This window comes from Halichoerus grypus, chromosome 14, assembly GCF_964656455.1.
Source record: "Halichoerus grypus chromosome 14, mHalGry1.hap1.1, whole genome shotgun sequence".
Classification (NCBI taxonomy): domain Eukaryota; kingdom Metazoa; phylum Chordata; class Mammalia; order Carnivora; family Phocidae; genus Halichoerus; species Halichoerus grypus.
Window position 1 is genome coordinate 718,137 of NC_135725.1, and position 23,374 is coordinate 741,510.

General features: G+C 57.8%; 1 protein-coding gene across 2 annotated transcripts in view; it reads right to left on the reverse strand.

Moving 5' to 3' along the window:
* Nucleotides 1-2,743: 2,743 nt before the first annotated feature.
* Nucleotides 2,744-23,374, reverse strand: part of BICD2 (BICD cargo adaptor 2) — a 39,824-nt gene continuing 19,193 nt past the window's right edge. Inside the window, exons 2-8 of one of the 2 annotated variants that reach the window (XR_013443807.1) lie at nucleotides 17,871-18,083; nucleotides 11,685-11,837; nucleotides 9,926-10,360; nucleotides 8,379-9,371; nucleotides 8,112-8,263; nucleotides 6,259-6,805; nucleotides 2,744-4,853 (exon numbers count right to left, since the gene is read on the reverse strand). Coding sequence is in view for 1 of the 2 variants with exons in the window: in XM_036098014.2 (XP_035953907.1) it covers nucleotides 4,848-4,853; nucleotides 6,595-6,805; nucleotides 8,112-8,263; nucleotides 8,379-9,371; nucleotides 9,926-10,360; nucleotides 11,685-11,837; nucleotides 17,871-18,083 (2,163 nt within the window). In the remaining variant the exon portion in view is untranslated. The remainder of the gene's footprint in view (nucleotides 4,854-6,258; nucleotides 6,806-8,111; nucleotides 8,264-8,378; nucleotides 9,372-9,925; nucleotides 10,361-11,684; nucleotides 11,838-17,870; nucleotides 18,084-23,374) is intronic. The other variant, XM_036098014.2, reaches the window with a different exon arrangement.

A 23,374-nucleotide genomic window follows, 5' to 3' on the forward strand; every position in this document is an offset into this window, starting at 1 on the left:
CCTGGTATTTTTCTTCCTTTTTGATATTGTCTTGTTCTATTATTGAAAGTGAGGTACTGAAGTCTCCAACTCTTGTTGAACTACTTCTCCCTTCAATTCTGGCAGTTTTTGCTTAGTATGTTTTTGGGCTCTGTTGTTTGGTGCATATGTATTTATTATTGTTGTATCTTCTTGGTAAATTCACTATTTTATCATTATGTAATGTCCTTCCTTGTCTCTCAAAGCAATTTTTGTCCTATAGTCTGTTTTGTCTGATATTAGTACTGTGGCTACTGTTTGCATGGAATTTTTTTTTTCCATTCTTTTACATTCAACTGATAGATCTTTGACTCTAAAGCAAGTCACTTATGACTGCACAGCTCAATCATGGTGTGAGAAATCAATGCAATTTGGCAAGTAAATCTATCCCAGCTCTGGATCTCTGTTGTATGCTTCCACTTCATAATGTACAGAAATACACACAAGCGGCCTGCACAGACAGACTCAGGGTTACCCCTGGGAGGAAGAGTGGGTGCAAAGTGCATGAGAGCTCTGAGGGCTGCCCTCGTTTGCTTCTCATGCAGATGGTGGGTGCAGAGTGTGCAGTTTGCATTTTTTTGCACTTTTTTGCACTCTTCTGAACACTTTTGGGTAAATAAATCTTAATTCCCTACTTGAGAGTAAGATGAACGAACAAAAGGGATCCTGGCATGTGTGTGTGTGATTCTACTGTTCTCCCCTCCTAGGAGGCCCAGGAAGGGGTGTGCTCACGGTATCAATGCAGGGAGACCTTTTCTGTGGGTGAGGTACTGTGGCATCGCCTTTTCCTGCTTAGGAGAAACTCTGTGTGGGGGGGGGGGAGGCAATGCCCCCACCTTAGGGACCTGAGTTTACAAAAGCAAGGTTCACAGATGAATGAGATGAACTCACAAGAGCCAGTGTGCTTGCCCATAAGAAATCTGACAAAATGGTAACACACAGCCCTTCCAGATCCACTGTTTGTACACAACTGAAAGGTGAGCATGTACAGAGGAAAATCTGATGGCAGCCCATCCCTGCCAAGATCCCATGCCAGGTGACATCAGGATATAGGCACATCTGTTGTCCCAGGAGGCTCCTAAGGGCGGGAGGCAGCCTAGAGCCCCACCAGGACTGGCAGACAGAGGCATCCCATTATTGTCTGCCTCAAAAAGCACAAAAAAGGGGGGGGGGGTCATACAATCGGTGTTCACTGTGTGCAAATGGTGACTGTATGTTGGGATGGGTGCCATTTCCTAAATGCAAATTACACTTTGGTTAAAAGCTGACTTAAATTCACACTCCTACAGGACAAAGGCCTAGCTCCACGGCCTGGTACCCCAGACCTGGGGGATGATGACAGTGGCAGCAAGAACCACATCATCAAGTCAGCTGTTGAGCACCCCGCATGCCAGTTACCTAGAGCTTGATAAAACTTCACAACCTCTGAGTCAAGAACTATCATCCCTAACCTACAGAGGGGAAACTGAGGCTCAGAGAGAACTCTGTCAAGGTAAGTGAGCCATTGAAAGGGGGCAATTCAACCAAAGGTCTATCTTCAAACTGACGCTGTTGTTTCCAGCTCTGGGAACCTGTAAGGGGTTGGAGTGAAAACAACTGCAGGCAGAGGAGGAGGTAGGAATGGAGACATTCCCTCTTGGAAAGGAAGGCCAAGCAGGAGGCCTTTCAGTGCCAAATGACCGCCCTCTCCCCCCATTCAGGAGACTCCCACTCCATCCCTGAAATGAAGAACCATGCATGCAAGAATCCAGAGCATGCTGGGGGGTAGAGAAGGCCTCAGCATCTGTGCTTGTGAGTCAAACACCCCAAATGATGGGACTGGGCCAGAGCCACAACGCGCTACTCACATGGTGGCAGCCAAGGGCTGGATGGCACCTGCCCTGCCCAGCCCACTGACAGCATCCCCTCCTCCTCCAGATCTGTCACGGGCTGTCTTTTCCACCTCTTCCAGGGGCCTGGTGGGGCGGCACAGGCCAGCGGGGGAGGAAGATTCCTTTTAGCTACTGAGTTAGAAAAATGAGTCTCTTTCAAGAGGTTTCAAGCTGAACACGGGCTCCAGCAACTGCTACTCAAGCCAGACACGCATCACGAGAGGAAGGAGCCCTGCAGCGACCACAAGGCAAGGGGAGACCTTGGGTGGAGGGAGGTGTCCTGGGAAGAGGCCAGGGCAGTGAGACCCTGGCCTCAGACAGCTGCCCTGAGGTTTAGGCAGTCCCTCGGGCCTGACTGAGGCTGTCAGAAGGAACAGTGCCAGAGTGTCCCCAGGACCTCCTGTCCCCTAAGCCAGGATTTGCCCCTAAGCTCACACCAGGACAAGCTCAGCATGCCTCACAGACATTCCTACAGGTGAATGTGGCTTTGCACTGACAAACAGGTAACTCTTGTTGCCTGAATCGATTCATCCCTGAGTTCACAGAGCAAGAGTCTGAACAGCAAAGGACTCCCACATTATCCAAATCTCTGCTTCTTGAGAGAGGACAGTATGAAGGCAACGTGCTCTCAGTGTCACACTGCTGGGTGCTCACGACACCTGAGGCCCATTGCCGGAGGCATCCCACACCTCCCCTCCCGTCCGCACCTCCTGAAATGGGCCCCAGGCTGCTTCCAGTTCCTACCACCAGAGTTACTGACAGGCTGGTTTTGTTGTTTTAGAAACTGGAATTATGATGCACTGCTGGACCCACAGTCACCTGGAGCAGGGGTCAGAGCAGCCACAGAGGACAAGTTTTGTGCTTTTGTATTATTCTTTATTTATTGGTCCTACCGACATGACCTTTACCAGGCCCACTGTTCCTATGTGCACTGGCTTTGCAGACATTCGTGCCATACGCCCGTGTCCCAAGTTGAGACCGATTGCTCCTTCCTACTCCTTTTCCACGCTCTGCCTCATTTTCTCAGAATCGGAAGGCATTTTTTGTTTGTCTGTTTGGGTCTGTGTAAAGGTTCCTTGGCAGGAGAACATGCATATGATCTTAAAATAAAGACAACATTCTGACACTAAGGTAATGCACAGAAAAAAATACAGTACTCAGACATCATTGCAAATAAATACCCCATACAGATGAAGTTATCGTAAATGTAACATTATTTCTTATGAATCAACACTGTAATAGAAGGTAAAAATAGGGGTCCCTACAACTAGGAATAAGAAATGCTTATTCCAGGAAACAGAATTCTTTTATTCTTGCTACTTATACATTATTGTAATTTGTCCTTTATTTTGGAGGAGAGAGGACACTTTCTTCCTCTGTGAGTACCAATTTTACCATAAGCACAGCCTCCCTCAGCAAACCCGACAGGACGCAGCCCTGGATTGCTGAGGGGCTTTGTCGAGTTCTGTTTCCTGAAATTAACAGTGATTAGTTACACCAAGCAAGAGAATATAGAACCTCTCTTCCTCACATTTGCAAAGAATACTATGGCTAGCCCTCACCCCACCGCACGAGGCCGACAGTGCCGGCACCCCTGCCTCCCGCTCTTCACAAACGTGGCATGTTGTTCGCACCGCTTGCTTAGCTTGTCCCTCAGGTCCATTTGGTTCCCAAAGCACACTCAACGTGTGTGTGTTCACTTTCCTTTTCTCAGCCCCTGAATTTGCAAGGATCTGCATGGTAAAGAATCACTGACTAACAGAATTTTGCACAATTGCTGTTTTCTTTCCCTCAATGAAGATGCCCAGGTTCGGGTATGAAGGTGTGCGCCCGTTCACACCTACTGGTCCACCCTGGCCTTCAACATTCCCAACTAGCTCTTCACCGTCCACTTGAGAGCATAAACTACGCTGGGACACCTCCCTTAACTGATGAAGGCACTACTGGCAAATGATTACTAACAAAAAGGCGTCGAAATAGAACACCCTAAAAATCGACGACTGTAGGATTTTCTAAGTGTACCACAATTTGGCACAACAACCAGAGTAACAAAACAATTCCAATTTGGAATTTCACTGGTACAGTTGTATAAAATTCTGTTAATCAGTCATGCTTCACAATGTCCTAAAACCCAGAAGATTCTGGAATTTGTAGGTAATACTACTCACTCAATAATTTATCTTTTTGTTTTCAAGTGCCTATTACTGTTTAACCAGAGCAAAGGTCAAGTTTTCTTCTTGTTACATTGAACTATTCCTAAGAATAATAATAATACGATATGAAAAACCCCAGAATCGGAAATACCCTGGATTTCTTAATGAACATGGCATTTAAAATCTGTAATTTCAAACATGAACCGTAATGCCGTACAACCTAAAAGGCTGCTGAACCACAGCGTGGATACGTCTCGCTGAGCTCCTTGCCGGGTCGAGGCCTTCATCTAAACAGTCTAGAGCTACACGCTAGGAAAACACATCCGTGCCACGTGCTGATGTCAGATCAACACGGCGGGAGCTAAGACAGAGCTACAGGACCACGAGACAGACCACGGCATCTGAGACCGTCTCTATGGGAGGGATTAAGGAAGCAAATATAATATCAAAATATCAAAAGTGCACAGGTTGATCGGATAAGAAAGGGCATCTGTAGCAGGGAGGCCCGGTGTCGAGCGTTTCTAGCGGGTTTCTGAGCGAGCCTGGTGGCCGCTGTCCAGGCGGGTTCTTCGGCGCTGTGCAAAGGCCTTCCAGGCAGCAGCTGGTGGCATTCTCAACATTAAAGCTTTCTTGCCTCTGCCATTAAACACTCAGGGAATGCTAACTTGGAAAGAACTGCAGTGGCATATCCAAACACGTTTCTAAGTGGACTTTTAGGCTGCCCTTCCTTCCTCTGCGTGGGCCCACGGGAGGGGGAGGGGCTGCAGTGTGACAGGGCCGCGGCCGAGTCCTCCCGGCAGCTACTCTACAGCTGAAAACGGGAGAAAACAAGACAGCGTTAGAACCGGCACCACTCAGACAACCGAAGCTCTGGCTGGGTGAGGACGTGGTGCGTTAGTCGGCGGCAGAGAAGACCTGCATGTGTTAGGGAGGGCCACCTGCCCCGGTGCCTCAGGAAGACCCCTGCAAGTATGGAGAGAAGCTGCGTGGCAGGCTCGGTGGCGGGCGGAAGCGGCGTGCGGGGCCGTCGGGCAGCCATGCCCCTGGAAGACCTGGTTGCAGAGGGGACGGACTGACCCCTCCTCAGGGCGGGAGGGGGATCCGAGACCTGACAGCCCACCAGCAAAGCAGCCTGGAGCTGGGGGCTGGCGCGGCCTGGCCCACCTCTCCCCACTCCGGTTGTCTGCCAAACCCAAGGCGGTCTGTGCAGTGCCTGGAGTCTGGTGGGGACTGAGACGCGCTTGGGAACCGAGGCGAGAGCTGTATGAGGGGCAACGCAAACCCCCTCTGGGCCACGGAGAGATCAGGCAAGGAGCCCTTCAGGGAAAAGACGGATGCCTCGTGTCCTGCAGCCCCCACGGGCAACAGGAAGAGAAATACTGCGAAGTCCTGCCTCTGAACATGGGACCTCGGGTGGCCTGTGGATGCCAGCTCTGGGAACGGAAAGTCCTACAGCTGCCTTTGCTGCCCGTCCCACGTCTGGAACCGCACTGACGAGGGGGAACCATCCACCTCCTGCGTGCGTCCTGGAACAGGCCCAGGGCCGTGCGAGGCTCCCTCCCCACCCTAGGCTGGGCTCTGGCTACAGATGTGGGAGTCCCTCGTTTCAGCCCATCCGCTGGGGGTTTCCAGAGCCCTGTTCTGGGGGGTCTGATGATGAGCACAGAGTGAAGAAACCTGCCCTGAAGGCTGGGACACCCTAAGTACGAAAGGATGGGCTTCCTGTGAGGAAAGGGTCTGGCCAGGCACTTAAGTTTTCTCACGAAAAAACCCCAGGCCTTGGGCCTGCCAGTGTGTCACCTCGCAGGTCAGCAGACAGGCGTGCAGCCTCAGAAAGAGAGGCTGAGCCTGCTAAGCTCCGTGCCCCACGAGCAGTGCCCTGCGCCCGGGCTGGAGGACGCAGGGCTCGGGGCTGCTATTCTTCTGGGCGTGGGGGAGGGAACTGTGTCCCAAATGTGATGTGCAGTGAGATGCCGCATAAACCGCAAAGAAATCCTCTGTACACTGTGCCAAGCTCCGCGCGGCCTCTGACGCTGTGCCTGGCGCTCGGGCCGGAACCTCTAACACTGCTTCCGGGGCTGGGGCGGCGCCACCACATCAGACACATGCAGGGACATGCAAGTTCAGCTCGGGTCCTGCCCCATCCCCCGCCCCCTGCAGGAGCCAACGGGACACTGGGAACCCCGTGTGCGCAAGGACACGCGGCTCTGACCCACCTTGACACCCTCCCCCCCCGAGTAGCTGCTGTGAGGGGCGGTCCCGAGGGGTGAGAACAGACACAGAGCTCACAGGGTCCAGGTGGAACAGCACACCGCCTCGGCCAAATCCGTCCCTCTGTGCATTAGTCACGGTTAAGAGCAGCCTAGCACCGCGGTCCCACTGCTGCCGGGTTAGTGCAGGTGAAGCGGGCAGACGGCGTGCCGCAGGGCCGCTGCAGCCGAGGCCCCGGGGCCCTAATCGCAGCAGACGTTATACTTCTCGCCGCAGAGCACCTGGGTGCTGAGCCCGGCGCCCTCGGCCCTGTCGCCGGCACAGGCGCAGGTGTGACTTACGCTCGGGGTGCCCGGCTTGGCCTTGGAGACGGCCTTGGCGCGGCCCCGCCGGGTCTGCTCGTGGTCCAGCTCGAGCAGCTCCAGCCGCTGGGTGAGCGCTAGCTTCTGCTGGATGGCCATGCGCAGCAGGGAGTTGAGCGTCTTCTTCTCGTCCTCCGCGGCGGCCAGCTGCCGCTGCATCTCGTCCAGCTGCGTGATGTACTCGTCACACCTGCGGGGCCGTCAGAGGCGAGAGCGCGGCTGAAGCAGCCGGCACAGCACACGGCACCCGTGGCTGAGGACCCGCCCGGAGGGCCTGGCCGGCGGGCAGGGGGCGAGGGGACTCAGCGGCATCCTGCTCGCTGGGCTGGAAGGTGGCGGCTGCCCCTCGGCGGTTCGGCTTCCTCTGGGAAGGGCTCCCCAGCTGGTTTCCACTAAGGGAGGTGGCAGCGGCCGTGCGGGCCTCCAGATGGCCGAGGGGCACCCGGCCCTCACGGCTAAACCCACAGGCAGGACTTGGCTTGTTTCCGGAGCGGTGTGTGCACACAGTAGGTGCTCAGTAGGTCACCAAATGGCCAGCCAGAGTCTGGGAAAGGCACGTGTGGACGTGCCCCCTCAGTCCTCTGCTTAACTGGGACCTGTGCCCCCTCTGTCCGTGGAGCTGGGAGAGAAACACCCCCTCCAGGTGTGTCCCTGAGGGAGGCAGCGGTGGGCACACCTGTCCCTCCCCTCCACCCGCCATGGGCCTCCCTCTCTGGGGGCCAAGGGCCCAACTGCAAGTCTGTGCTCTCAGCTGCATTTGAGAAGCCAAGTTCTTAAATGGAACAGGTTGCGGAAGTGAGGGTCACCACGCCGCCCACATGGTGAGGGAGTGATTGTGGGGTCCTTCCCAAGATCTTTGCCAGGAGACCAGGGAGCCCTCAGGGAAGCCTGGAACTTTCTTTCCTTGTCTTTGCCCCTCTGACAGCACGAGGAGCAGCAGACCCTGATCTGGTTCCAGCCCCATCTAACCCACAGCCTCTGCCTCCCTGCCCTCAAGAAGGACCTGCCTGGACCACCGAGGTCCCGTCCCTGGTGCCTGCCCAACACCAGCCCTCTGGGTAGTGCAAACACCCGAAACCAGGCCCCCCGAGCAGCCTCCTGCTCTGCCTTCTTGGTGGAGGCATTTGGATGCCCACGTCCACAGCTGGCTGCCCTCCCCAGCTTAATCCCCGATGGGCAGGTCAGACGGGGCACCCCAGGACCCCGCCACTGCTGGGCAGGCCACCTTCCTTGTGAATCTACAGACTCCCTGCTGCGTTCTGGGGGGCTAACTCCCTGTCTGCCGGGTGTCGGCCTCAGCCCACACCCCCTTCAAACCTGGTGCCTGCAGCCGGCCCTGGGCCCTGGCCTCTCAGCCTCTGCTGCCAGCCCCCTCCCTCCTGCAGCGGTGCGGCCCACACTGCAGGCAACAGCCCGTGGGCCTTCACCAGTGGCAGGATGCAGCCCCCGCACGGCCTGACCCCCCGGCCCACACGGGCAGGAGCCACGGGCGGTACCTGGTGGCAAACATGGCGCGCAGGGAGGAGAAGGTGGCAGCGTCCTCCTTGAGGGCCTTCAGCTCGTTGCGCAGCTTCATCATGGTCTCGGTCACCATGGCCTTCTCGTTCTCGTACTTGCTCTTCAGATTGGCCAGGGCCACCTCGGCCGTCTGGGGGTCAGACACACAAAGGGCAGGGGCTTGAGAAACATGGGGAGGGGTCCGCCTGCCTCCACGGGTCCCCGTCCGAGGCCCAGGGAGGGAGGAGCCCCGCCCGGCCACACACCTGCTTGTTGGCCTTCAGCACCGTGCGCAGCGTGGTGATCTGCTCCCGCTTGGTGCTCAGCAGTGACTTCAGTTTGAGGATCTCCTCCATGAGCGCCTCCCGGTCCTTATCCGCAGCGGGGCCCAGCTCCTGGGAGGCCAGGCGCTGCCGGGACAGCTCTGTGGTGCGGTCCACGGCCGCCTGCAGGTGCCGGATCTGGTCACGGATGATGGCGATCAGGTTATAGATGTTCATGGGCTCCCGACGCGGGTCGCTCAGGGGCGAGGGCAGAGAGGGGCTGGGCGAAGGGCTGCTGTCCCCCGGCCCGCCCTCCGTGGCTGGCGGCCCCTTGGGCAGGACGGGCGAGCGGTGCCCACGGGCCTCGGGGCCGGCCGGGCCCTCCCGGTAGTAGTCCAGCACGACGCGGGCGGGCGTCTCGTTGTTGCACATGCACACGTGGTGGTAGAGGCTGGCCAGCTCCTCGCTGAAGGTCACCAGCTCATCCTGGGCCACGCTCAGGCTGCCCTGCGTCTCACCAGCGACGTCGCTCACCTTCTTCAGCTCCGCCTGCAGCCGGGCCAGCAGCTCGCGGTCCTGGCGGCTGGCCTTCTCCAGCAGGGAGACCTTCTCAGCGAGCGCCTGGCTCTCGGCCTCACGCTGGCCCTTCTCCTCCGCATGCCGGGCCTCGCCAGCCTCATGCTCACTGCGCAGGGCTTTCAGCTGCTCGCGAAGCTCACCTGCCTCTGCCAGGGCCACACGGTACTTGCAAGCCAGGATCTCAGGCCCATTGATGTCCACCTCGTAGTAGTCACCGTCCTCATGGCTGTCACGCTCCTTCTCGCTGTCCAGGGCCGTCCGCCGCTCCTTGCCGGCTTGCAGGCGCCGCAGAGCACTGAGGTTCTCCGTGAGGCGGCTCACCTCCTCGCGCTGCTCCGACAGGGCCCCCCGCGCCTGCTCCAGCTGCTTCTGCGTGTCCTGCAGCGTTGTCAGCAGGCCCACCTTCTCCCGCTCCATCTGCAAAAGCACAGGAGGCCCGTCAGCAGCCTGCAGGACCCCGGGACAGACCCAGTGGTGACCCCGCCTGTGCCCCGGCTGTCACGCTGCAGGTCTGTGACGTGTGCAATGGGGGTGCTGGTGTGGGGCCTCGGTGGGCCCTCCCTGCCTGGAGGCTTGCGCAGCTGGGTGGGCCCCTCCCTGGAGACGGGTCGTGGTGCAGACCCCAGGACTCTGCTCTGTCCAGGGCAGGAAACCCTGACGTGATGCGTCCCCAGGATGCAGCGCGGGAGGCTGCACGTGGACCCCATGAAAGGGCGCGAGCAAACCTGGGGAACCCTGGGGCGGGCCCAAACTGCCCCCTCATCATCAGGAACCTCCTCTGGGCACCTGCCTGCAGCTCTACACCTCTGCTCTGGGTAACAACACGGACTCTACAATCAACACTAGTACTCCAGAGGGGGTGCACATGGACAAAGGCCCGGCATCTGTCAGCACTGGGGGGCGGGGCTGGAGGTGGGGACAGCGCACGCAGCCCCAAGGCCCCTGCGCTGTGAGACCCTGGCCGCCCGCACCTGCATCAGCTGCTGCTTCAGCTTCTGGATCTCGGAGATGTTGAGCTCACTGAGGAGGTCGGACACCAGGCTGGGGGAGGGTGGGGCGAGGCCGTCCTTGGAGGGCGTGGAGGTCCTGTTGTCCAGTGGCAGCTTGGCCAGGCCGCCGTGCTCGAAGCCGTTGGCCAGGGCCTCGGGGTCATCGCTGAGCTTGAGGCCCTCCAGGGAGACATGCAGGTGGCTGGTGTAGAGGGAGTCGTTGATGCTCATGTAGTGGGACAGCTCCTTGCGCAGGCTGAGCTTCTGCTCCCGCTCCGTCTTCAGGGTCTCCAGCGCCTCCTCCAGCTGCCGCTCCGAGATCTCCTTGAGCCTGATGGCGTCCTCCAGCTGGCTGTTGAGGTACTCAGTCTCCTCCTCCAGACGCTTGATCTCGTGCTTGAGGCCCTCAAACTCCACCTGGAAAGAGAGCGACACTGTGCTGTGCCCGTGCGAGGGGGAAACACCAGCGTGCGGATGCCACAGCAGGGGCTGGCCGACGCTCGGGGGCTCTGGGCACGAGGTGCACACCCACACCCGGGACCCGAGCACCGCTGGCAGCAGGGCCGGAGACACGACACCCCTGCCGCACCTGGGTCGGGTCGCGCAAAACGTCACCACGCGCACACTGGCCGTGAATTCTACAAAGCTATGTCACAAACACGAAGAGTCAGTTAAATATTCTAAGAAACATGAAACACGTATCGACACGTATGTGATAACCATCACTTCTAATCCTATTTCCAAACAAAAGTACGACCGCTCCTGCGGAGGAGGGACGTGTCGAGCGCTCCCGGCACCCAGACCCCGAGGCACCCCAGTGGGAAGGGAAGACAATCCAGAGTCCCAGGGACTGAAACCGTGTCTGCAGGGGGACGGAGGTGCCTGCAGTGGGGGCTCAGGGCCTATGGGAAATTTCTAAAGATACTTCTTATCATTCTGTTATATTGGTGCAAGAAATAAGGAACAAACCACTTCGGTGCAGGACTGAGTGGGTCTTTAGGAGTCACGGCCCAGGGGAGGGGAGGCCGGGGAGGGGCCTGGACGCCACCACCTGACTCAGTTTCCCTGTGTGGCCTGCTGTGCAGCCCGTGTCCTTCTGTCGACATACACACACAGGCCCAGGCCTCCCCACACAAGATTTAAACATCCAGGGTGCTGAGCTTTGGGGTTCCTGGGAAAAGGTCCCCCAGTCCCCAGCCTGCAGAGCTGTGACCCCTGGAGAGGCAGGCGGCAGGTGCAGACCTCCAGGGGTATCACGTGGGCGTCCTGTCACCAGCAGAGGTGACCCTTCTCACCCCACCTGTTGTTGGGGTTATCCGAGCGCAGGAGATAAGAGCTCGGACATCTCCCTACTGCTCCTCAATGCCCATCGGCTCTACCCGGGGGGCTACCAAGGCCCGGGACCACACACAGACAAGGGAGCGGGCAAACTGAGGAAGTGGGAGGGATGGAGCAGGACATCCTGCCTCTTGCGGTTTGGGTGTCCCCTCTGCATCACCTGTTGTATTTTTTTCCACTTTTGCTGACTGGGACACCTTGGCCAGGCCACGGTCAGCCAATCCTATAGGCAGAGACCTCGTTCTTGTGGTCCAGGAGAGGCCGGGCCCTGTCACCCCACCCCCCAGTCCACAGCAGTGCGCTGGGCGGCCCTGGGCTCGGCTGTGGGGAAGGAGGCAGGGAAACACCCGTGGACCACAGAGACTGCGAAGCGAGGGGCCGGGGCCGCAGCCTGGACACTTGCCTGGTTCTGCCTGAGCACAGACACCTGCTTCTGCAGGCTGATGTTCTCTTCCTCCAGCTCCGAGTAGTCCTGCAGCAGGCGGGCCTCTCGGAACTTATACTCCTTGATGTCATCCCGCAGGCGGCCACGCTGGGTCTCCACGTTCTGGTTGATCTGCAGAGAGGAAGGTGGGCGTGGGCAGCTGGTCCCAGCTGGTCCCACCGGCGCTGGAGGCCACGCAGCTGGGACTCTGAGCCCAGGCCTGCACGGAGCCCGGTGTGGCCACCCAGGGGGAGCCACAGCCCAGGCAGTGTGCTCTCAGCCTGCTCTGACCCCTGGTTCCTTCATCCGTAAAATGGGCTAAAAGCAGTCCCTCCCTCACATGCCGCAGCTGCTGGAACAGCTCAGCGCCATCCGACCCAGCAGTGCCCCTCCTCGGCAGGCACCCCGAGAAGCAACGGCACTAGTCACAGTAGCCAAATGTGGGAACAACCCAAAGCTCACTGACCGGCACACACATAAACGACATGTGATACATTCACACAGTGGGTGTCGTTCAGCCATGAGGACTGACATGACGGGCCGCCACGTGCCGTAACGCGAAGGAACCTTGAACCACTACCGTGATGAAAGAAACTAGACACATGGCCACGCACCATATGATCCCACACAGAGGAAGTGTTCACAACAGGCCAATCTGCACACAGAGAAGGCGGAATGTGGGGTGCATGGGGAACGGGTTTCTTTCTGGAGTGACGGGAGTATCCAGAAGTGGATTTGGGACGGTGCATAAACCTATGTACCCGTGAAGTGAGTGAGTTGTAAGGGATGTGGATTATCTGAGTGAAGCTGCTACCCTGAGGATTCAGGTGTCAGGCAGACCCCGTGTGAGGTGCCACCCGGCGCCCTGAGCCAGGACCTGGCTGGGTCCCTCGACCTCAGTCCTTGTGACATTCTGGGCCGTCCTGTATGTTCCAGGATGTTTAGCAGCTCCCTCCCACACTGTGACAACTGGAACGGTCTCCAGGCATGGCCAACGGCCCCGGGGGGCAGAAATGACCCCTGCACAGCCTATGCCCCACCTGTTCCCTGGTTTCCACACTCCAGGTGGCATCTGGTGCCCCCAGGCCCACAGTGGCCTCTCCACTGTGCTGGAGCTCTGCACATAAGACCCCAACACTCCATGCAGGTATGCACACGACAGCAACGCTGGATTGATAAATGAAACAGGACCAGAGAGAAAGAAGGAAAACATGAAAGCAACAGTAAGGGGGTGTCCTTCCGTAGCAAGCACTCCTGACAGCTGTTCACTACATAAGTCTCCGGCAAAGTGACCCGAGGCGGTGGCCGAGAGCGACACCAGAAGAAACAGACAGCTGGAGAAAAAGCAAGGCTCACCAGGAAAGCAAAACTCCTGCTGAACAGGCAAAAATAAGCAAAATGACACAGTCCGAGTGGCGATGTGAGGAAACAGAGTCACTCACTTCTGTGGATCCAGAGTGGCAGCTGGAAATCCCTGACAAAGCTCCACACACACCACCCTTGTTTACCGCCCGACTATCACGGTTAACATCAGCGTCAACGTGGCGAGGCCCCCACATCCAGGTATTTGGGCAAACGCCAGCCTAGACGCCACCATGCTGGGTAAAGGCAAGAGTGACGTTTAATTCAGCACACTCTGAGTGAAGCAGAGCACCCTCCATATGGGCCTCCTCCAATCGGTTCAAACTCCTAAAGAAAAGACTAGAATTCTCCGGAAAGAGAAATTCTGCCTCCAGACCCCTTCAGACTCGTTACAACATCAGCTCTTCCCTGGGTCTCCAGCCACGGGCCCACCGCCCTCATGGTCACATGAGCCAATTCCTTACCCTAAACCACTCTCTCCCTCCCCGGGTGTGCGGCTCTAGAGAGCCCTCACTACCACCATGGTCACTGACTTATAAGAACCGTGACGTCCACGTGGCTCCAGCAGGCTGGGTGCCCCCCCCCCCCCCGCCCCGTGGCTCAGTCCACCCTGGCCTGATGCCCCTGCTCGGAGCAACTGCCCACTCAGCATGGGAGGACACAGGAAGCGACACTGGGAGCATGGCCATGAGCAAAACACATTCCTATCCTTCTAAATGGGCTTTATTTAAAGCTCAACAAGTCCTGGAGGTGGACAGAAAGAGGAGGTGGCAGGGGAGTGGAGGCCAGCCTGTCTGCCTGCCCCGGGCCTCCCACACCCTCTGCACCCCGGAACCCGAGCACCGGGCTGCACGTGGGACCCCTGCTGAGCTGAAGCGGCACATAGTCCGTGTCCTTGACTGAAAGACAACACATCCTGGAAGACCATCCACGGAGAGCACACACACCACCAGCTCCAGCTTGCTCCGAGTGTGCACTGTTACCCAGAACACTTCCTCTCTTCCCATGAACACCAAGCAAGTGCTTGCTCGTCCCTCTGCCAGAAACGCCCTGCCCACTCCGCCCTCTCTCACGCTGGGTGCAGGGGGTGCCCACCATGCGTGGCGTGACCTGACATGGCCACCGGGCAGGGTGGAAGCCAAGGCCTGAAGCCCGCAGCTAGCTATCCACCCTCCAGACTACAGAAAGAGGCCCGTGGGGCAGCTCCCCCCACGGCCGGGACAGACTCAACCTTCCCAACTCAGGGTGACGGGCCCATGGGAAGACCCATGTGGGTCCCCAGGAGTCACATCTCGCCTTGCTCCGTGGCCAGAAATGTCAACACAGCCTCCAATCATAAGCACCCGGGCTGACAACAGGCACGGGGTCCCGTGGGAGGCGAGGTCGGGGGCACCAAGCTCACAAGTGCACCCAGGACACCATGTGGCAGGTGAGGGTGCTGTCTGCTGATGCTATAGGGTCCAAACGCCTGCATTTTGGTCCCATAGCAGACCTGGCACCTCCGCCTAGCAGGGCTCAAACAAGCTCCAACGGGCCACCATGTGGTTTGGTTTTCCCCAAAGTAAGCATCTTCTCCCAGGCAGCCCGTCGACGGCAGCCCTGATGATGGGCACCGACAGGGTGCAGGCCAGGTGGAGAAGGTGGACGCCCGGGGACCCCAGACCTCAGGTTCCTTGTTGGCAAACCCTCTCCATGCCCCTCAGAGCCCCCAGCCCAGCCAGCCAGCACACCCCCCTTCAGTGAGGAAGCCCCGCAGAGGCCATGGAGGAACCGCAGACGGGACTCACTCTGGACCAGATGGCTGTCCTCACATGGACAGAGAAGCGCTGTCAGGGCAGGGGGCACCGGCAGGTCAGGGCTGAGCCAGGCGTCTGTCCTTCCAGCCAGGGCTCTGCCCACCCTCCCTGTCCACCCCAAGAAGGACTGAGGCACCCCAGCGGTGTGTGTGTGTGTGTGTGTTGGGGGGCGGGGGGAGACTAGAGCAGTCGTGGCTGGGAGACTCTCTGCCTGGAAGGTTCCAGAGCAGCGGTGATGCCCTGGGCCCTGGGTCCTGCAGCCTGGGCCACGGCCACAGGAGCTCTGGCTGGTAGGGGAAGGAGGAGCCAGGCAGGGGCATCAGGAGAGGGCACCCAGGGACCAGCCTCACTGAGGGGCCTGTGACAACCATACAAGCCAGCCAGAGGGACACAAAGGGATCTCTCAGGTGCGGGCTCTCTCCTCCAGGCCCCCAGCTGTACTTCCCACTGCCTTTCTCCCAGGGGGTTCTAGGGAGGTGATAAGCGACGCCCCAGGCTGGACCCGCTGTCTCGAGGGAGACACTGCAGCTGGTCTGACCAGAGTCCTGGGATGGGCCAAGCATTGTGGCTTCTGCAGGGACGTGGAAGGTTCCAAAGCTGTGCTGGACACATGGCAGCTGAGAAGCCTGCGGGGCGGGCCTCCTTTACTGGAGTCCCTAGGAAGCCCGTGCCTACAGCTGCTGTCACCAGGAGAAGGACCAGCTCTGAAACGGGGTAGGACGGGGCGGCAGGTGGGCCTGCCTGGGACCCGGAGGCACCTTCTCCTGGATGTCCAGGGACCCCCAAAGTGCCTGGGCAGGTACTTTTTCTCCGTGTGTAACCGCAGAGGCCAAGGATGGATGGAGTGAGGCCCCCCCCGCCCCGTGCAGGCTGTCCAGGGAACACCTGCCCCTCTGCAGACACGACTTCCCCGACTCCCCTGACCTCCTGGGGGGCTGCATGTCACACCCTGGGCAAGTCAGGCCCAGCCCTCCTCCCCAGGAGGGATGTGCACTTCCTCACGGGGTCCATTCCCTCAAGACCCACCCAGGCCTCCCAGTTCCTCCTCCCGTGTGGGGCTCCACCCCTGCTGCCTCGTCCACATACCCACGTCCCCTCCTCTTGCCTCCAGGCTGTCTGCCCATGAGACAGTCCCCCCACCTTCCATCCCCTGGCTTGGGAGCCACCCCACGCTGAAGAGCCCACCTGGCCCCTGGCAAGGCTGCTCCCGCCTGAGCTCATGACCAGACGCCTGGCTTCCTTCCAGCCGGCTCTGGGCAGCCCAGACACCACCACTGGGCAATCAAGCCTTTCCTGGCTTCTGCCCTAGGTGGCAGGGGGCACAGAATTCTGCTGGGACTCTAGGTCCCAAGACACACAGGGTCCACCAGGGCAGCAAGGACAGGGTCCACCAGGACGAAAAAATCACCGGGCAGGGCCCCACCGGGCAGATGAGGCTGACTCCTCACCAACCCAGTCCCGCCTCTCAAGGGCAGCCCCCACCCTGCCTCCCAGAGCGAATCTCTGGAAGGCCTCGGTGTGGGCACGAGACCTGACTGCCTCTAGCCACCTGCGGCCATGCCCAGCTCCCAGGGCCTCTGCTTTTCCATCTGCAAAATGAGGCTCCAGGCCACGTCCCAGAACAGATGCTAGCTGGGCTGCACTAGGTCACACTACAGTGCTGATGTCAGAGGTCAGGACCTAGAGCTGCCGGCCTGACCCTAGGCATGCTCCTTGGTTTCCCCACCTGTGAGGTGCCCAGAGAATCACCAAAGGGATGAGCTCTGGGGCAGCTGAAGCTGTCCCGTGTGCTGAGTACATCTGTTACACGGGTCACATGACAGGCCATCAATGCCCCTGGGAAGTTGGCATGGGGGGGGTGCACACTTAAGCCGACTGTCTCGGGGGGGTCTGGTCAGAGGACACAGCGCAGCCGGACCAGGCCCTGGGAGGTACAGCTATCCTCACGGAAGCGGTGTGTCCCCTGGGGTGACCCCGCACGGCCTGCAGTGCGTGTCACATGAAGGCAGGCACAGGGCCGCACTTCTTGGGGACAGTGCTTGGCGCTGTGTTCTTGGGGTTCAGGCTCCTCAGCCAGGCCTGAGCCTTAGGTGCCAGCCTCAAGGAGGAGAGGGGATGGCCACATCCGAGGCCGGACCAGCAGAAGAGTTCAGGAACAGGGTACAGATGGGGCTGACTAGGGCGGGGACGCTGGCTGGGCCCCTGGTCTGAGCGGGACCTGTGGGGCAAGAGGCAGGGCCCTGAGAGAAAGAGGCGGCTGAGGGTGCGTGGGGTGGGGAGCGGCAGGTCTCCTCCTGAAGCACCAACAGCAGGAATCCCGGCCCCACCAAACCTGCTCTCACACGGGACTGGCTGAGCTCATTTCCTGGCGCCCAAACCCAGGAGTCAGCAGGTCACCGGGGCTTTCCCGACAGCCCAGACAAGCCCTTCTGGAGGAGGAGGAGAGTGGAACAAGCCTGGAAGCTGCAGGGCTGAGACCGCCTCAGTGAGCTCAAACCCACCTCCCCGGCGGCCCCTCCCTCCATCCCAAGCCGGTGATCCCGTGGGAGGAAGTGAAATCATGCACTCTGGCTCCGCTCCGTACAGCGATCCCATCCAAGCCAAGCTCCTCCCAGACCCACAGGCCTTCATGATCTCTGACCCCCAACCAGGGGGGTGACTGCTCCCCACTGTTGCCAGCCCCTGGGCTCTGTCCCAAACCAGCCCTATGGGATCCTGACTGCTCCGTAGCCTCCCATCGGAAGTGAGGCACTCAGAACCATGTGTCCCTCTGGTCACCTGTCTCTGCCCCCCAAGTAAACAGAGGGCAGAGAGCAGGGCCCCCTGCCCTTCTGGATGACAACCCAGGGGTCCCGAGGCCATGGCCAGGACTCCCTCACACGGGCTCCGGGCTGCACCCACTGTCCCTGTCGCTCGCCCACCCCACCTCAGGGCGGCAGCGCAGCCTCCCACCTCCCCACAGGGCAGCAGACGCTTGCCCTCCCTCCCCACTGGGCGTGCCCATTACCTCCTTCAGCTCCTGCGCCACGGAGGCCAGGCGCTCATTCTCCGACTGTGTGTTGGCGAGCACGTTCCGCAGCTGCTTCAGCTCCGTCTGCAGCTCTAGCACCCTACGCACGTAGTACTGCTCCTTGGAGGCCGACTCCTGGATCAGGCTCTCCTCGCGGCTCTCGCCGTCCGCGGCCACCTTCTTGTGGTTCGTGTGTGCCTGTCCAAACGCCTGTGCAGAGACCAGATGCTTGTAAGAGGGAGGCCGACGCTGGCTAGCCCCGTGGCAGGACTCCCTCTGGGGACACTGCTCGTGCAAGTGCACAGGAGCTGGATATTGAGGAAGGACATGATTGGACACGGGGGGGAGCTGGACAGGGGCCACTGGCCACTGAGGGGTACTGGACACCTAAGGGCTACACAGGGCTGCAGGGCCAATGGTCAGGTGAGGTAGGGGCAGGGAGGAGCTAGGTGGGGCTGATGGCCGAGCAGGGCCAGGCAGGGAAGGACCTGGGCCCAGCTGAGGGACTGGCTAGGGGCCCAGAGAGATGAGGTGGGTATGGGGCCCCCAGCAGCACAGCCCCTTTCCGGAGTCAGGCTGCTGACCTAGGGGCCAGGCAGGGAAATCCTACCCTACCACCAGGACAGGTCTGAGGCCCACACAGCACCCCTCTGCCCCACTCCAGATGGAGAAACCGAGGCTCAGGGATGCACCCTTCCACTGCCTGATCTTGACCCCTCTGCTCACCCATCCTGGGAGGCCACTGAGACCAGGAAGGCCTGGGAGGGTGTGAGCCCAGGACTGGGCCGAGTGATGGGACAGGAGCGTGAACCAGGACACTCAGAACCAGTCGACAGACCAGGGCCTGGGCAGAGAGCAGAAAGTACCAGAAAGAGGGGAGAGGATGCTGCCATCCCCACCCTTAGACCCAGGGAGGGCTCTGGGCTGCAACAGGCAAGGGGGCACTGCGCCCAGGTTCAGGGAGGAGACCCCATGGGTGAGCACAACATGGCAGGTGCAGCCGACCCAGTCCACGGGCTAGGTCCTGCGCGGGTTGTGGCCCCCATCCAGTGCCCCCATCTGACCACCTGGCACAGCCCCAGTCACCAGGACGCAACCCCCATGGGCCTGTGTGTGTCCTCCCCAGCGGCCCCCCTCCCAATGGCCACCCCATGCAGACTCTCTACAGGGCTCCCGGCTCACGGAAGAAAAACAAAATCCGGGGAGGGCTACCGAAGAAGAAAGTAGTTGATGTCTTTAGGTCTTGAGAGAAACAAGCGCATTTTCGCTTATTTGCTATTTGATATGAAGTCTAGGAATTCCGTCCAAGAAAACAATTAGGAAAATATGCATAAAGATAAGGGTGTTACTGAGCACGACCATTTCTGATATAATATATCAAAACGTAGAAAGCCAGCAGGGGACTGGTAAATGAAGTGGGGTCTCTCCTTCCCGAGGACAGGTCTTGCTCATCTGCCCCCAGCTGCCCCCACAGCCCGTTCCATGAAAATGCCAGTTTCCTTTCAAACCAAGTCAGCTCAGCTCTGATTCCTGATGCTGTCCTCCTCCATCCCGGTCCCAAATAAAAGACCAAACAAAGCACAGATTCATGTCTACACAAGACCTGGCCCAACCTGGGTGGCAGCCCTGACCCCCAGCTGCACAACACACTCCTGAACCCAGGCTGGAGTGCGGACATCTCACCAGGCATTGGGTCGATCATCAGAGGCTGTCCCAAGGCCAGACGGCTAAACGCTGTGACACCCGCAGACGTACGCACACACACGTCCAGGCCTGCCAGCCTCAGCCCGAATCTTCACCTCCGTGCAGTCCCCAGCCCAGCCCACGAGCTCCGAGGCGTGACCTCCTGCTGAGCTAATGAGACAGTCACAGCGACTGGGTCTAGCTCCTGTGTGCGAAAGCTACCACTAACAGGGAACTCTGTGTGACTACGCACCAGAGAGTGAGGGGCAGCGCAGGTGAGCTTCGTGACAGCCCCCGTCCCCACCGAAGGACCTCCCGCCCTGGTGCTGAGAGAGAGGGAGACGATGGTGGGCAGGCCAGCAGACCTTCGGGCAGGAGGCGGTGCTGCAAGACGCTGGACAGGGCAGCAGGAGGGGCCGACCGCGGACAGAGGGGGCACTCAGTGCAAACCCGGGAGAGAGCCGCCAGCAGCGAGCAGGGACGTGGAGCCGGTCAGCGCTCCCTGGTCCTGACCAACAAAGCTGACGGGCCAACCCGACGGCAGCAAACTGTCCCAGAACAAAGCCTGAGAACACACAGGAATAAAGGCACCAGCTCCCAACTCCGTGAAACTGGCGGCAGCAGGGAAGGGAAACTGGTCCACCACAATGGGGAGAACTCACCATCGCCCCGGCAGAGCCAGGAGACGAGCAGGCTCAGGACGCAGAGCACACACGGCCCGTGCGGAGCAGTGACCCAGAAGACACGCAGCATGGAAGGACAGGGAGTGACGCGAGGAGGCGACGGATGGGATTACCAGCCAGTTACACAACACAGAAGACTAATAAGCTTGAAGAAACAGCACCAAGACTACCCAAAACAAAACACAGAAAAAGAAAGACTGAAAAACCAGAGAGAGCAGAGTGAGCTGGGGTCAAACATGGGTAACTAGGGTCCCAGGGAAGAGGTAGGGGGAGGATAAACGAAGTACTTGAAAACCATAATGGCTCAAAAATTTCCAAATTTGATATAAACTATAAATCTACAGATGGTAGCAGCTCGTCCGCCCCTGAGCACAAGCACGATGAGAGAAACTACACCAAGGCATATCACAAAATTGCCTAAAACCAGTGAAGCAAAGGACACACTAAAATCACCCAGAGAAAAGAAACAAGTATGAGATGATGGCAGATTTCTCTGACGAGTCAGGAGACAGTGGAACGACTCTGAGAAAACAAAACAAACCTATTAACGAGAGGGCTACACCCAGTGAAAACTCCAGAGTTCAGACAAGAGCTGAAAAATTTATCACCTACAGACCTGCATTACAGACATTAAATAAAATCCTTCAGGCAGAAGAAAACCAATACCAGATGGAAATCCAGATTTAGGAGGAGTGAAAAGCACCAAAATTATAATTATGGAACAAATATAAAAGACTTGCTCTCCTTATTTAAGTCCTTTTAAAGATTAACTAGAGACTCAATGCAATCCCTATCAAAATTCCAATGGCCTTTTTTGCAGAAATGGAAATTCATATGGGATTGCAAGGGGCCCAAAATAGCTAAAACAATATTGAAAACAAAGCAGGAATACTCAAATTCTCTATTTCAAAACTTAATATAAGGGCGCCTGGGTGGCTCAATTGGTTAAGCGACTGCCTTCAGCTCAGGTCATGATCCTGGAGTCCCGGGATCGAGTCCCGCATCGGGCTCCCTGCTCAGCGGGGAGCCTGCTTCTCCCTCTCCCACTCCCCCTGCTTGTGTTCCCTCTCTCGCTGTGTCTCTCTCTGTCAAATAAATAAATAAAATCTTTAAAATAAATAAATAAATAAATAAAATGGGTCATAAGCTTAAACATTCAAAGTATAAGACTTCCACGGGAAAACAAGAGAAAATGTTTGTGACCTTGGACATGACCTATTTAAAAAACTGGTAATTTGGACTTCAAAACTAAGAATTTCTGCTGCTTGAAAGACCAGAGAAGGGTAGACCTCGAGGGCATTAGACAAAGTGAAGTAAATCAGGAAGAAATACTGCCCAATCTCTCTTATATGTGGAATCTAAGAAAAACCAAAAGCCACGCTCACAGATACAGAGAATGGATTAGTGGTTATTAGTGGTTAGGCAAAGAGCTGGAAATAGGTAAAAGGGGTTAAAAAAAAAAAAAGCAAAAAAAGGTAATTCTATTGAGTTTTTAAGGTCTTTATAAAATTAATAATAGCAGTTTTGGCAATCTAAATTCTTTATTTTCACATACTTCGGTGAGAAACATAAATAAATACACATGATTTTTGAAGACACTGGGAACCCATGTTACAGTGATCAGATTAAAAAAACCAAACAGGGACGCCTGGGTGGCGCAGTCAGTTAAGCATCCGACTCTTGGATGCAGCTCAGGTCCTGAACTCAGGGTCGTGAGTTCCAGCCCTGCATAGGGCTCCGCGCTGAGAGTCTCTCTCTCCCTCTGCCCTTCTCCCACTCTCTCTCTAAAATAAATAAATAAATCTAAAAAAAGATTCTGAAGCTGGATACAAGAAACTATCCCAGACGAATTCCAGCTATATGCTACTGATACATACACGGAATAGAAATAAGGATAAAGAAAGCTGAAAGTAAACAAACACAGACACACCAAGCAACAGTAAGAAAGCGGACACGGTGACGTCAACAGCAGACAACATGAGCCTCCTAGACAAAAAGCACCGCCGGGAAGAGAGTCAAACGACAATGATAAAACAAGTAATTCACCAGCAAGTTTTGTTTAAAATCAGGAAACTTTTTTAAATTGAGGTAAAATATACAACACAAAATTCACTGCCTTCACCATTTTTAAGTGGACAGTTCAGTAGCGTTGATGACATTCACACTGTTGTGCAACAATCTCCAGAACTCTTTTCATTTTAAGAAAAAGGACAATGCAAAGACCAGGCACAGACTGAACAAAAATCCAGGCAAATCACACATCTGATAAAGGACTTCCATCCAAAATATAAGAGCTCTCAAAACTCAGTGAGAGAAACAACCCCATAAAACATGAGCAGAGGAACTGAGCAGCTACCCCCCCAAGACGCGCACGGGCAGGAATCAGGGACTGGGGAGGAGAATGCGTGGCCGGCCCGCACTGCCCACCCACGGGCGAGGACAACGGTGTGGCCGCGGATCGCGCAACCGGGCAGCTTCCTGATGAAAAGTAGAGCAGACACCTGACAGAAGGCACGCCATCCGCCCCTAGGTCTTCACACAGAGTCGGCAGGAGTACCTGCGGCAGCTGCGAAACCGCGCTGAAACGGCGCAGGGAGGCCGGCAGGGGGAGCTCCTACGCCCACCGCGCTTCCGATCCAGGCGCTCCCTGTGCCACCTCCTGGAAGCCGTCCTCCCGCAGGCCTCCTGCCCCAGTGGGGAGACCCCGACCCTGTGCTCGCTGCCCCAGCTCACAGGCTGGGAGGCTGGCGGTCTGAGACGTGAAGGCCGTGCCCCCGGTCATTCAGCCCTGGATTTCTTCTGACCGAAGCAACCTCTCCCGCTCCGTGCACCACCCCGAAACCTGCCTCCCTGTCCCAGGAAGCGCACAGAGCAGCAGCGTCCACCATCGGACGGCGGTGCCCAGCGGTGGGCACGCGCGTCCTCAAAGCATCCCCTGCCCTGCCGTGCCCCTCCCAGGCCAGTGTCCACTGGAGGGTCCCCAAACATCCCTGGCTGCTCTGAGGAAGAAAGGTGGCGCCCTCCTGGACCCCAAGACGTACATCAAGGCTCTGAGCTAGTGGCCCTGGAGGTACCAGCAGCAGCGCTGGTGTGAGGTTCCCCCAGGGGCTGCCCTGGCCACGGGCGGGGCGACAC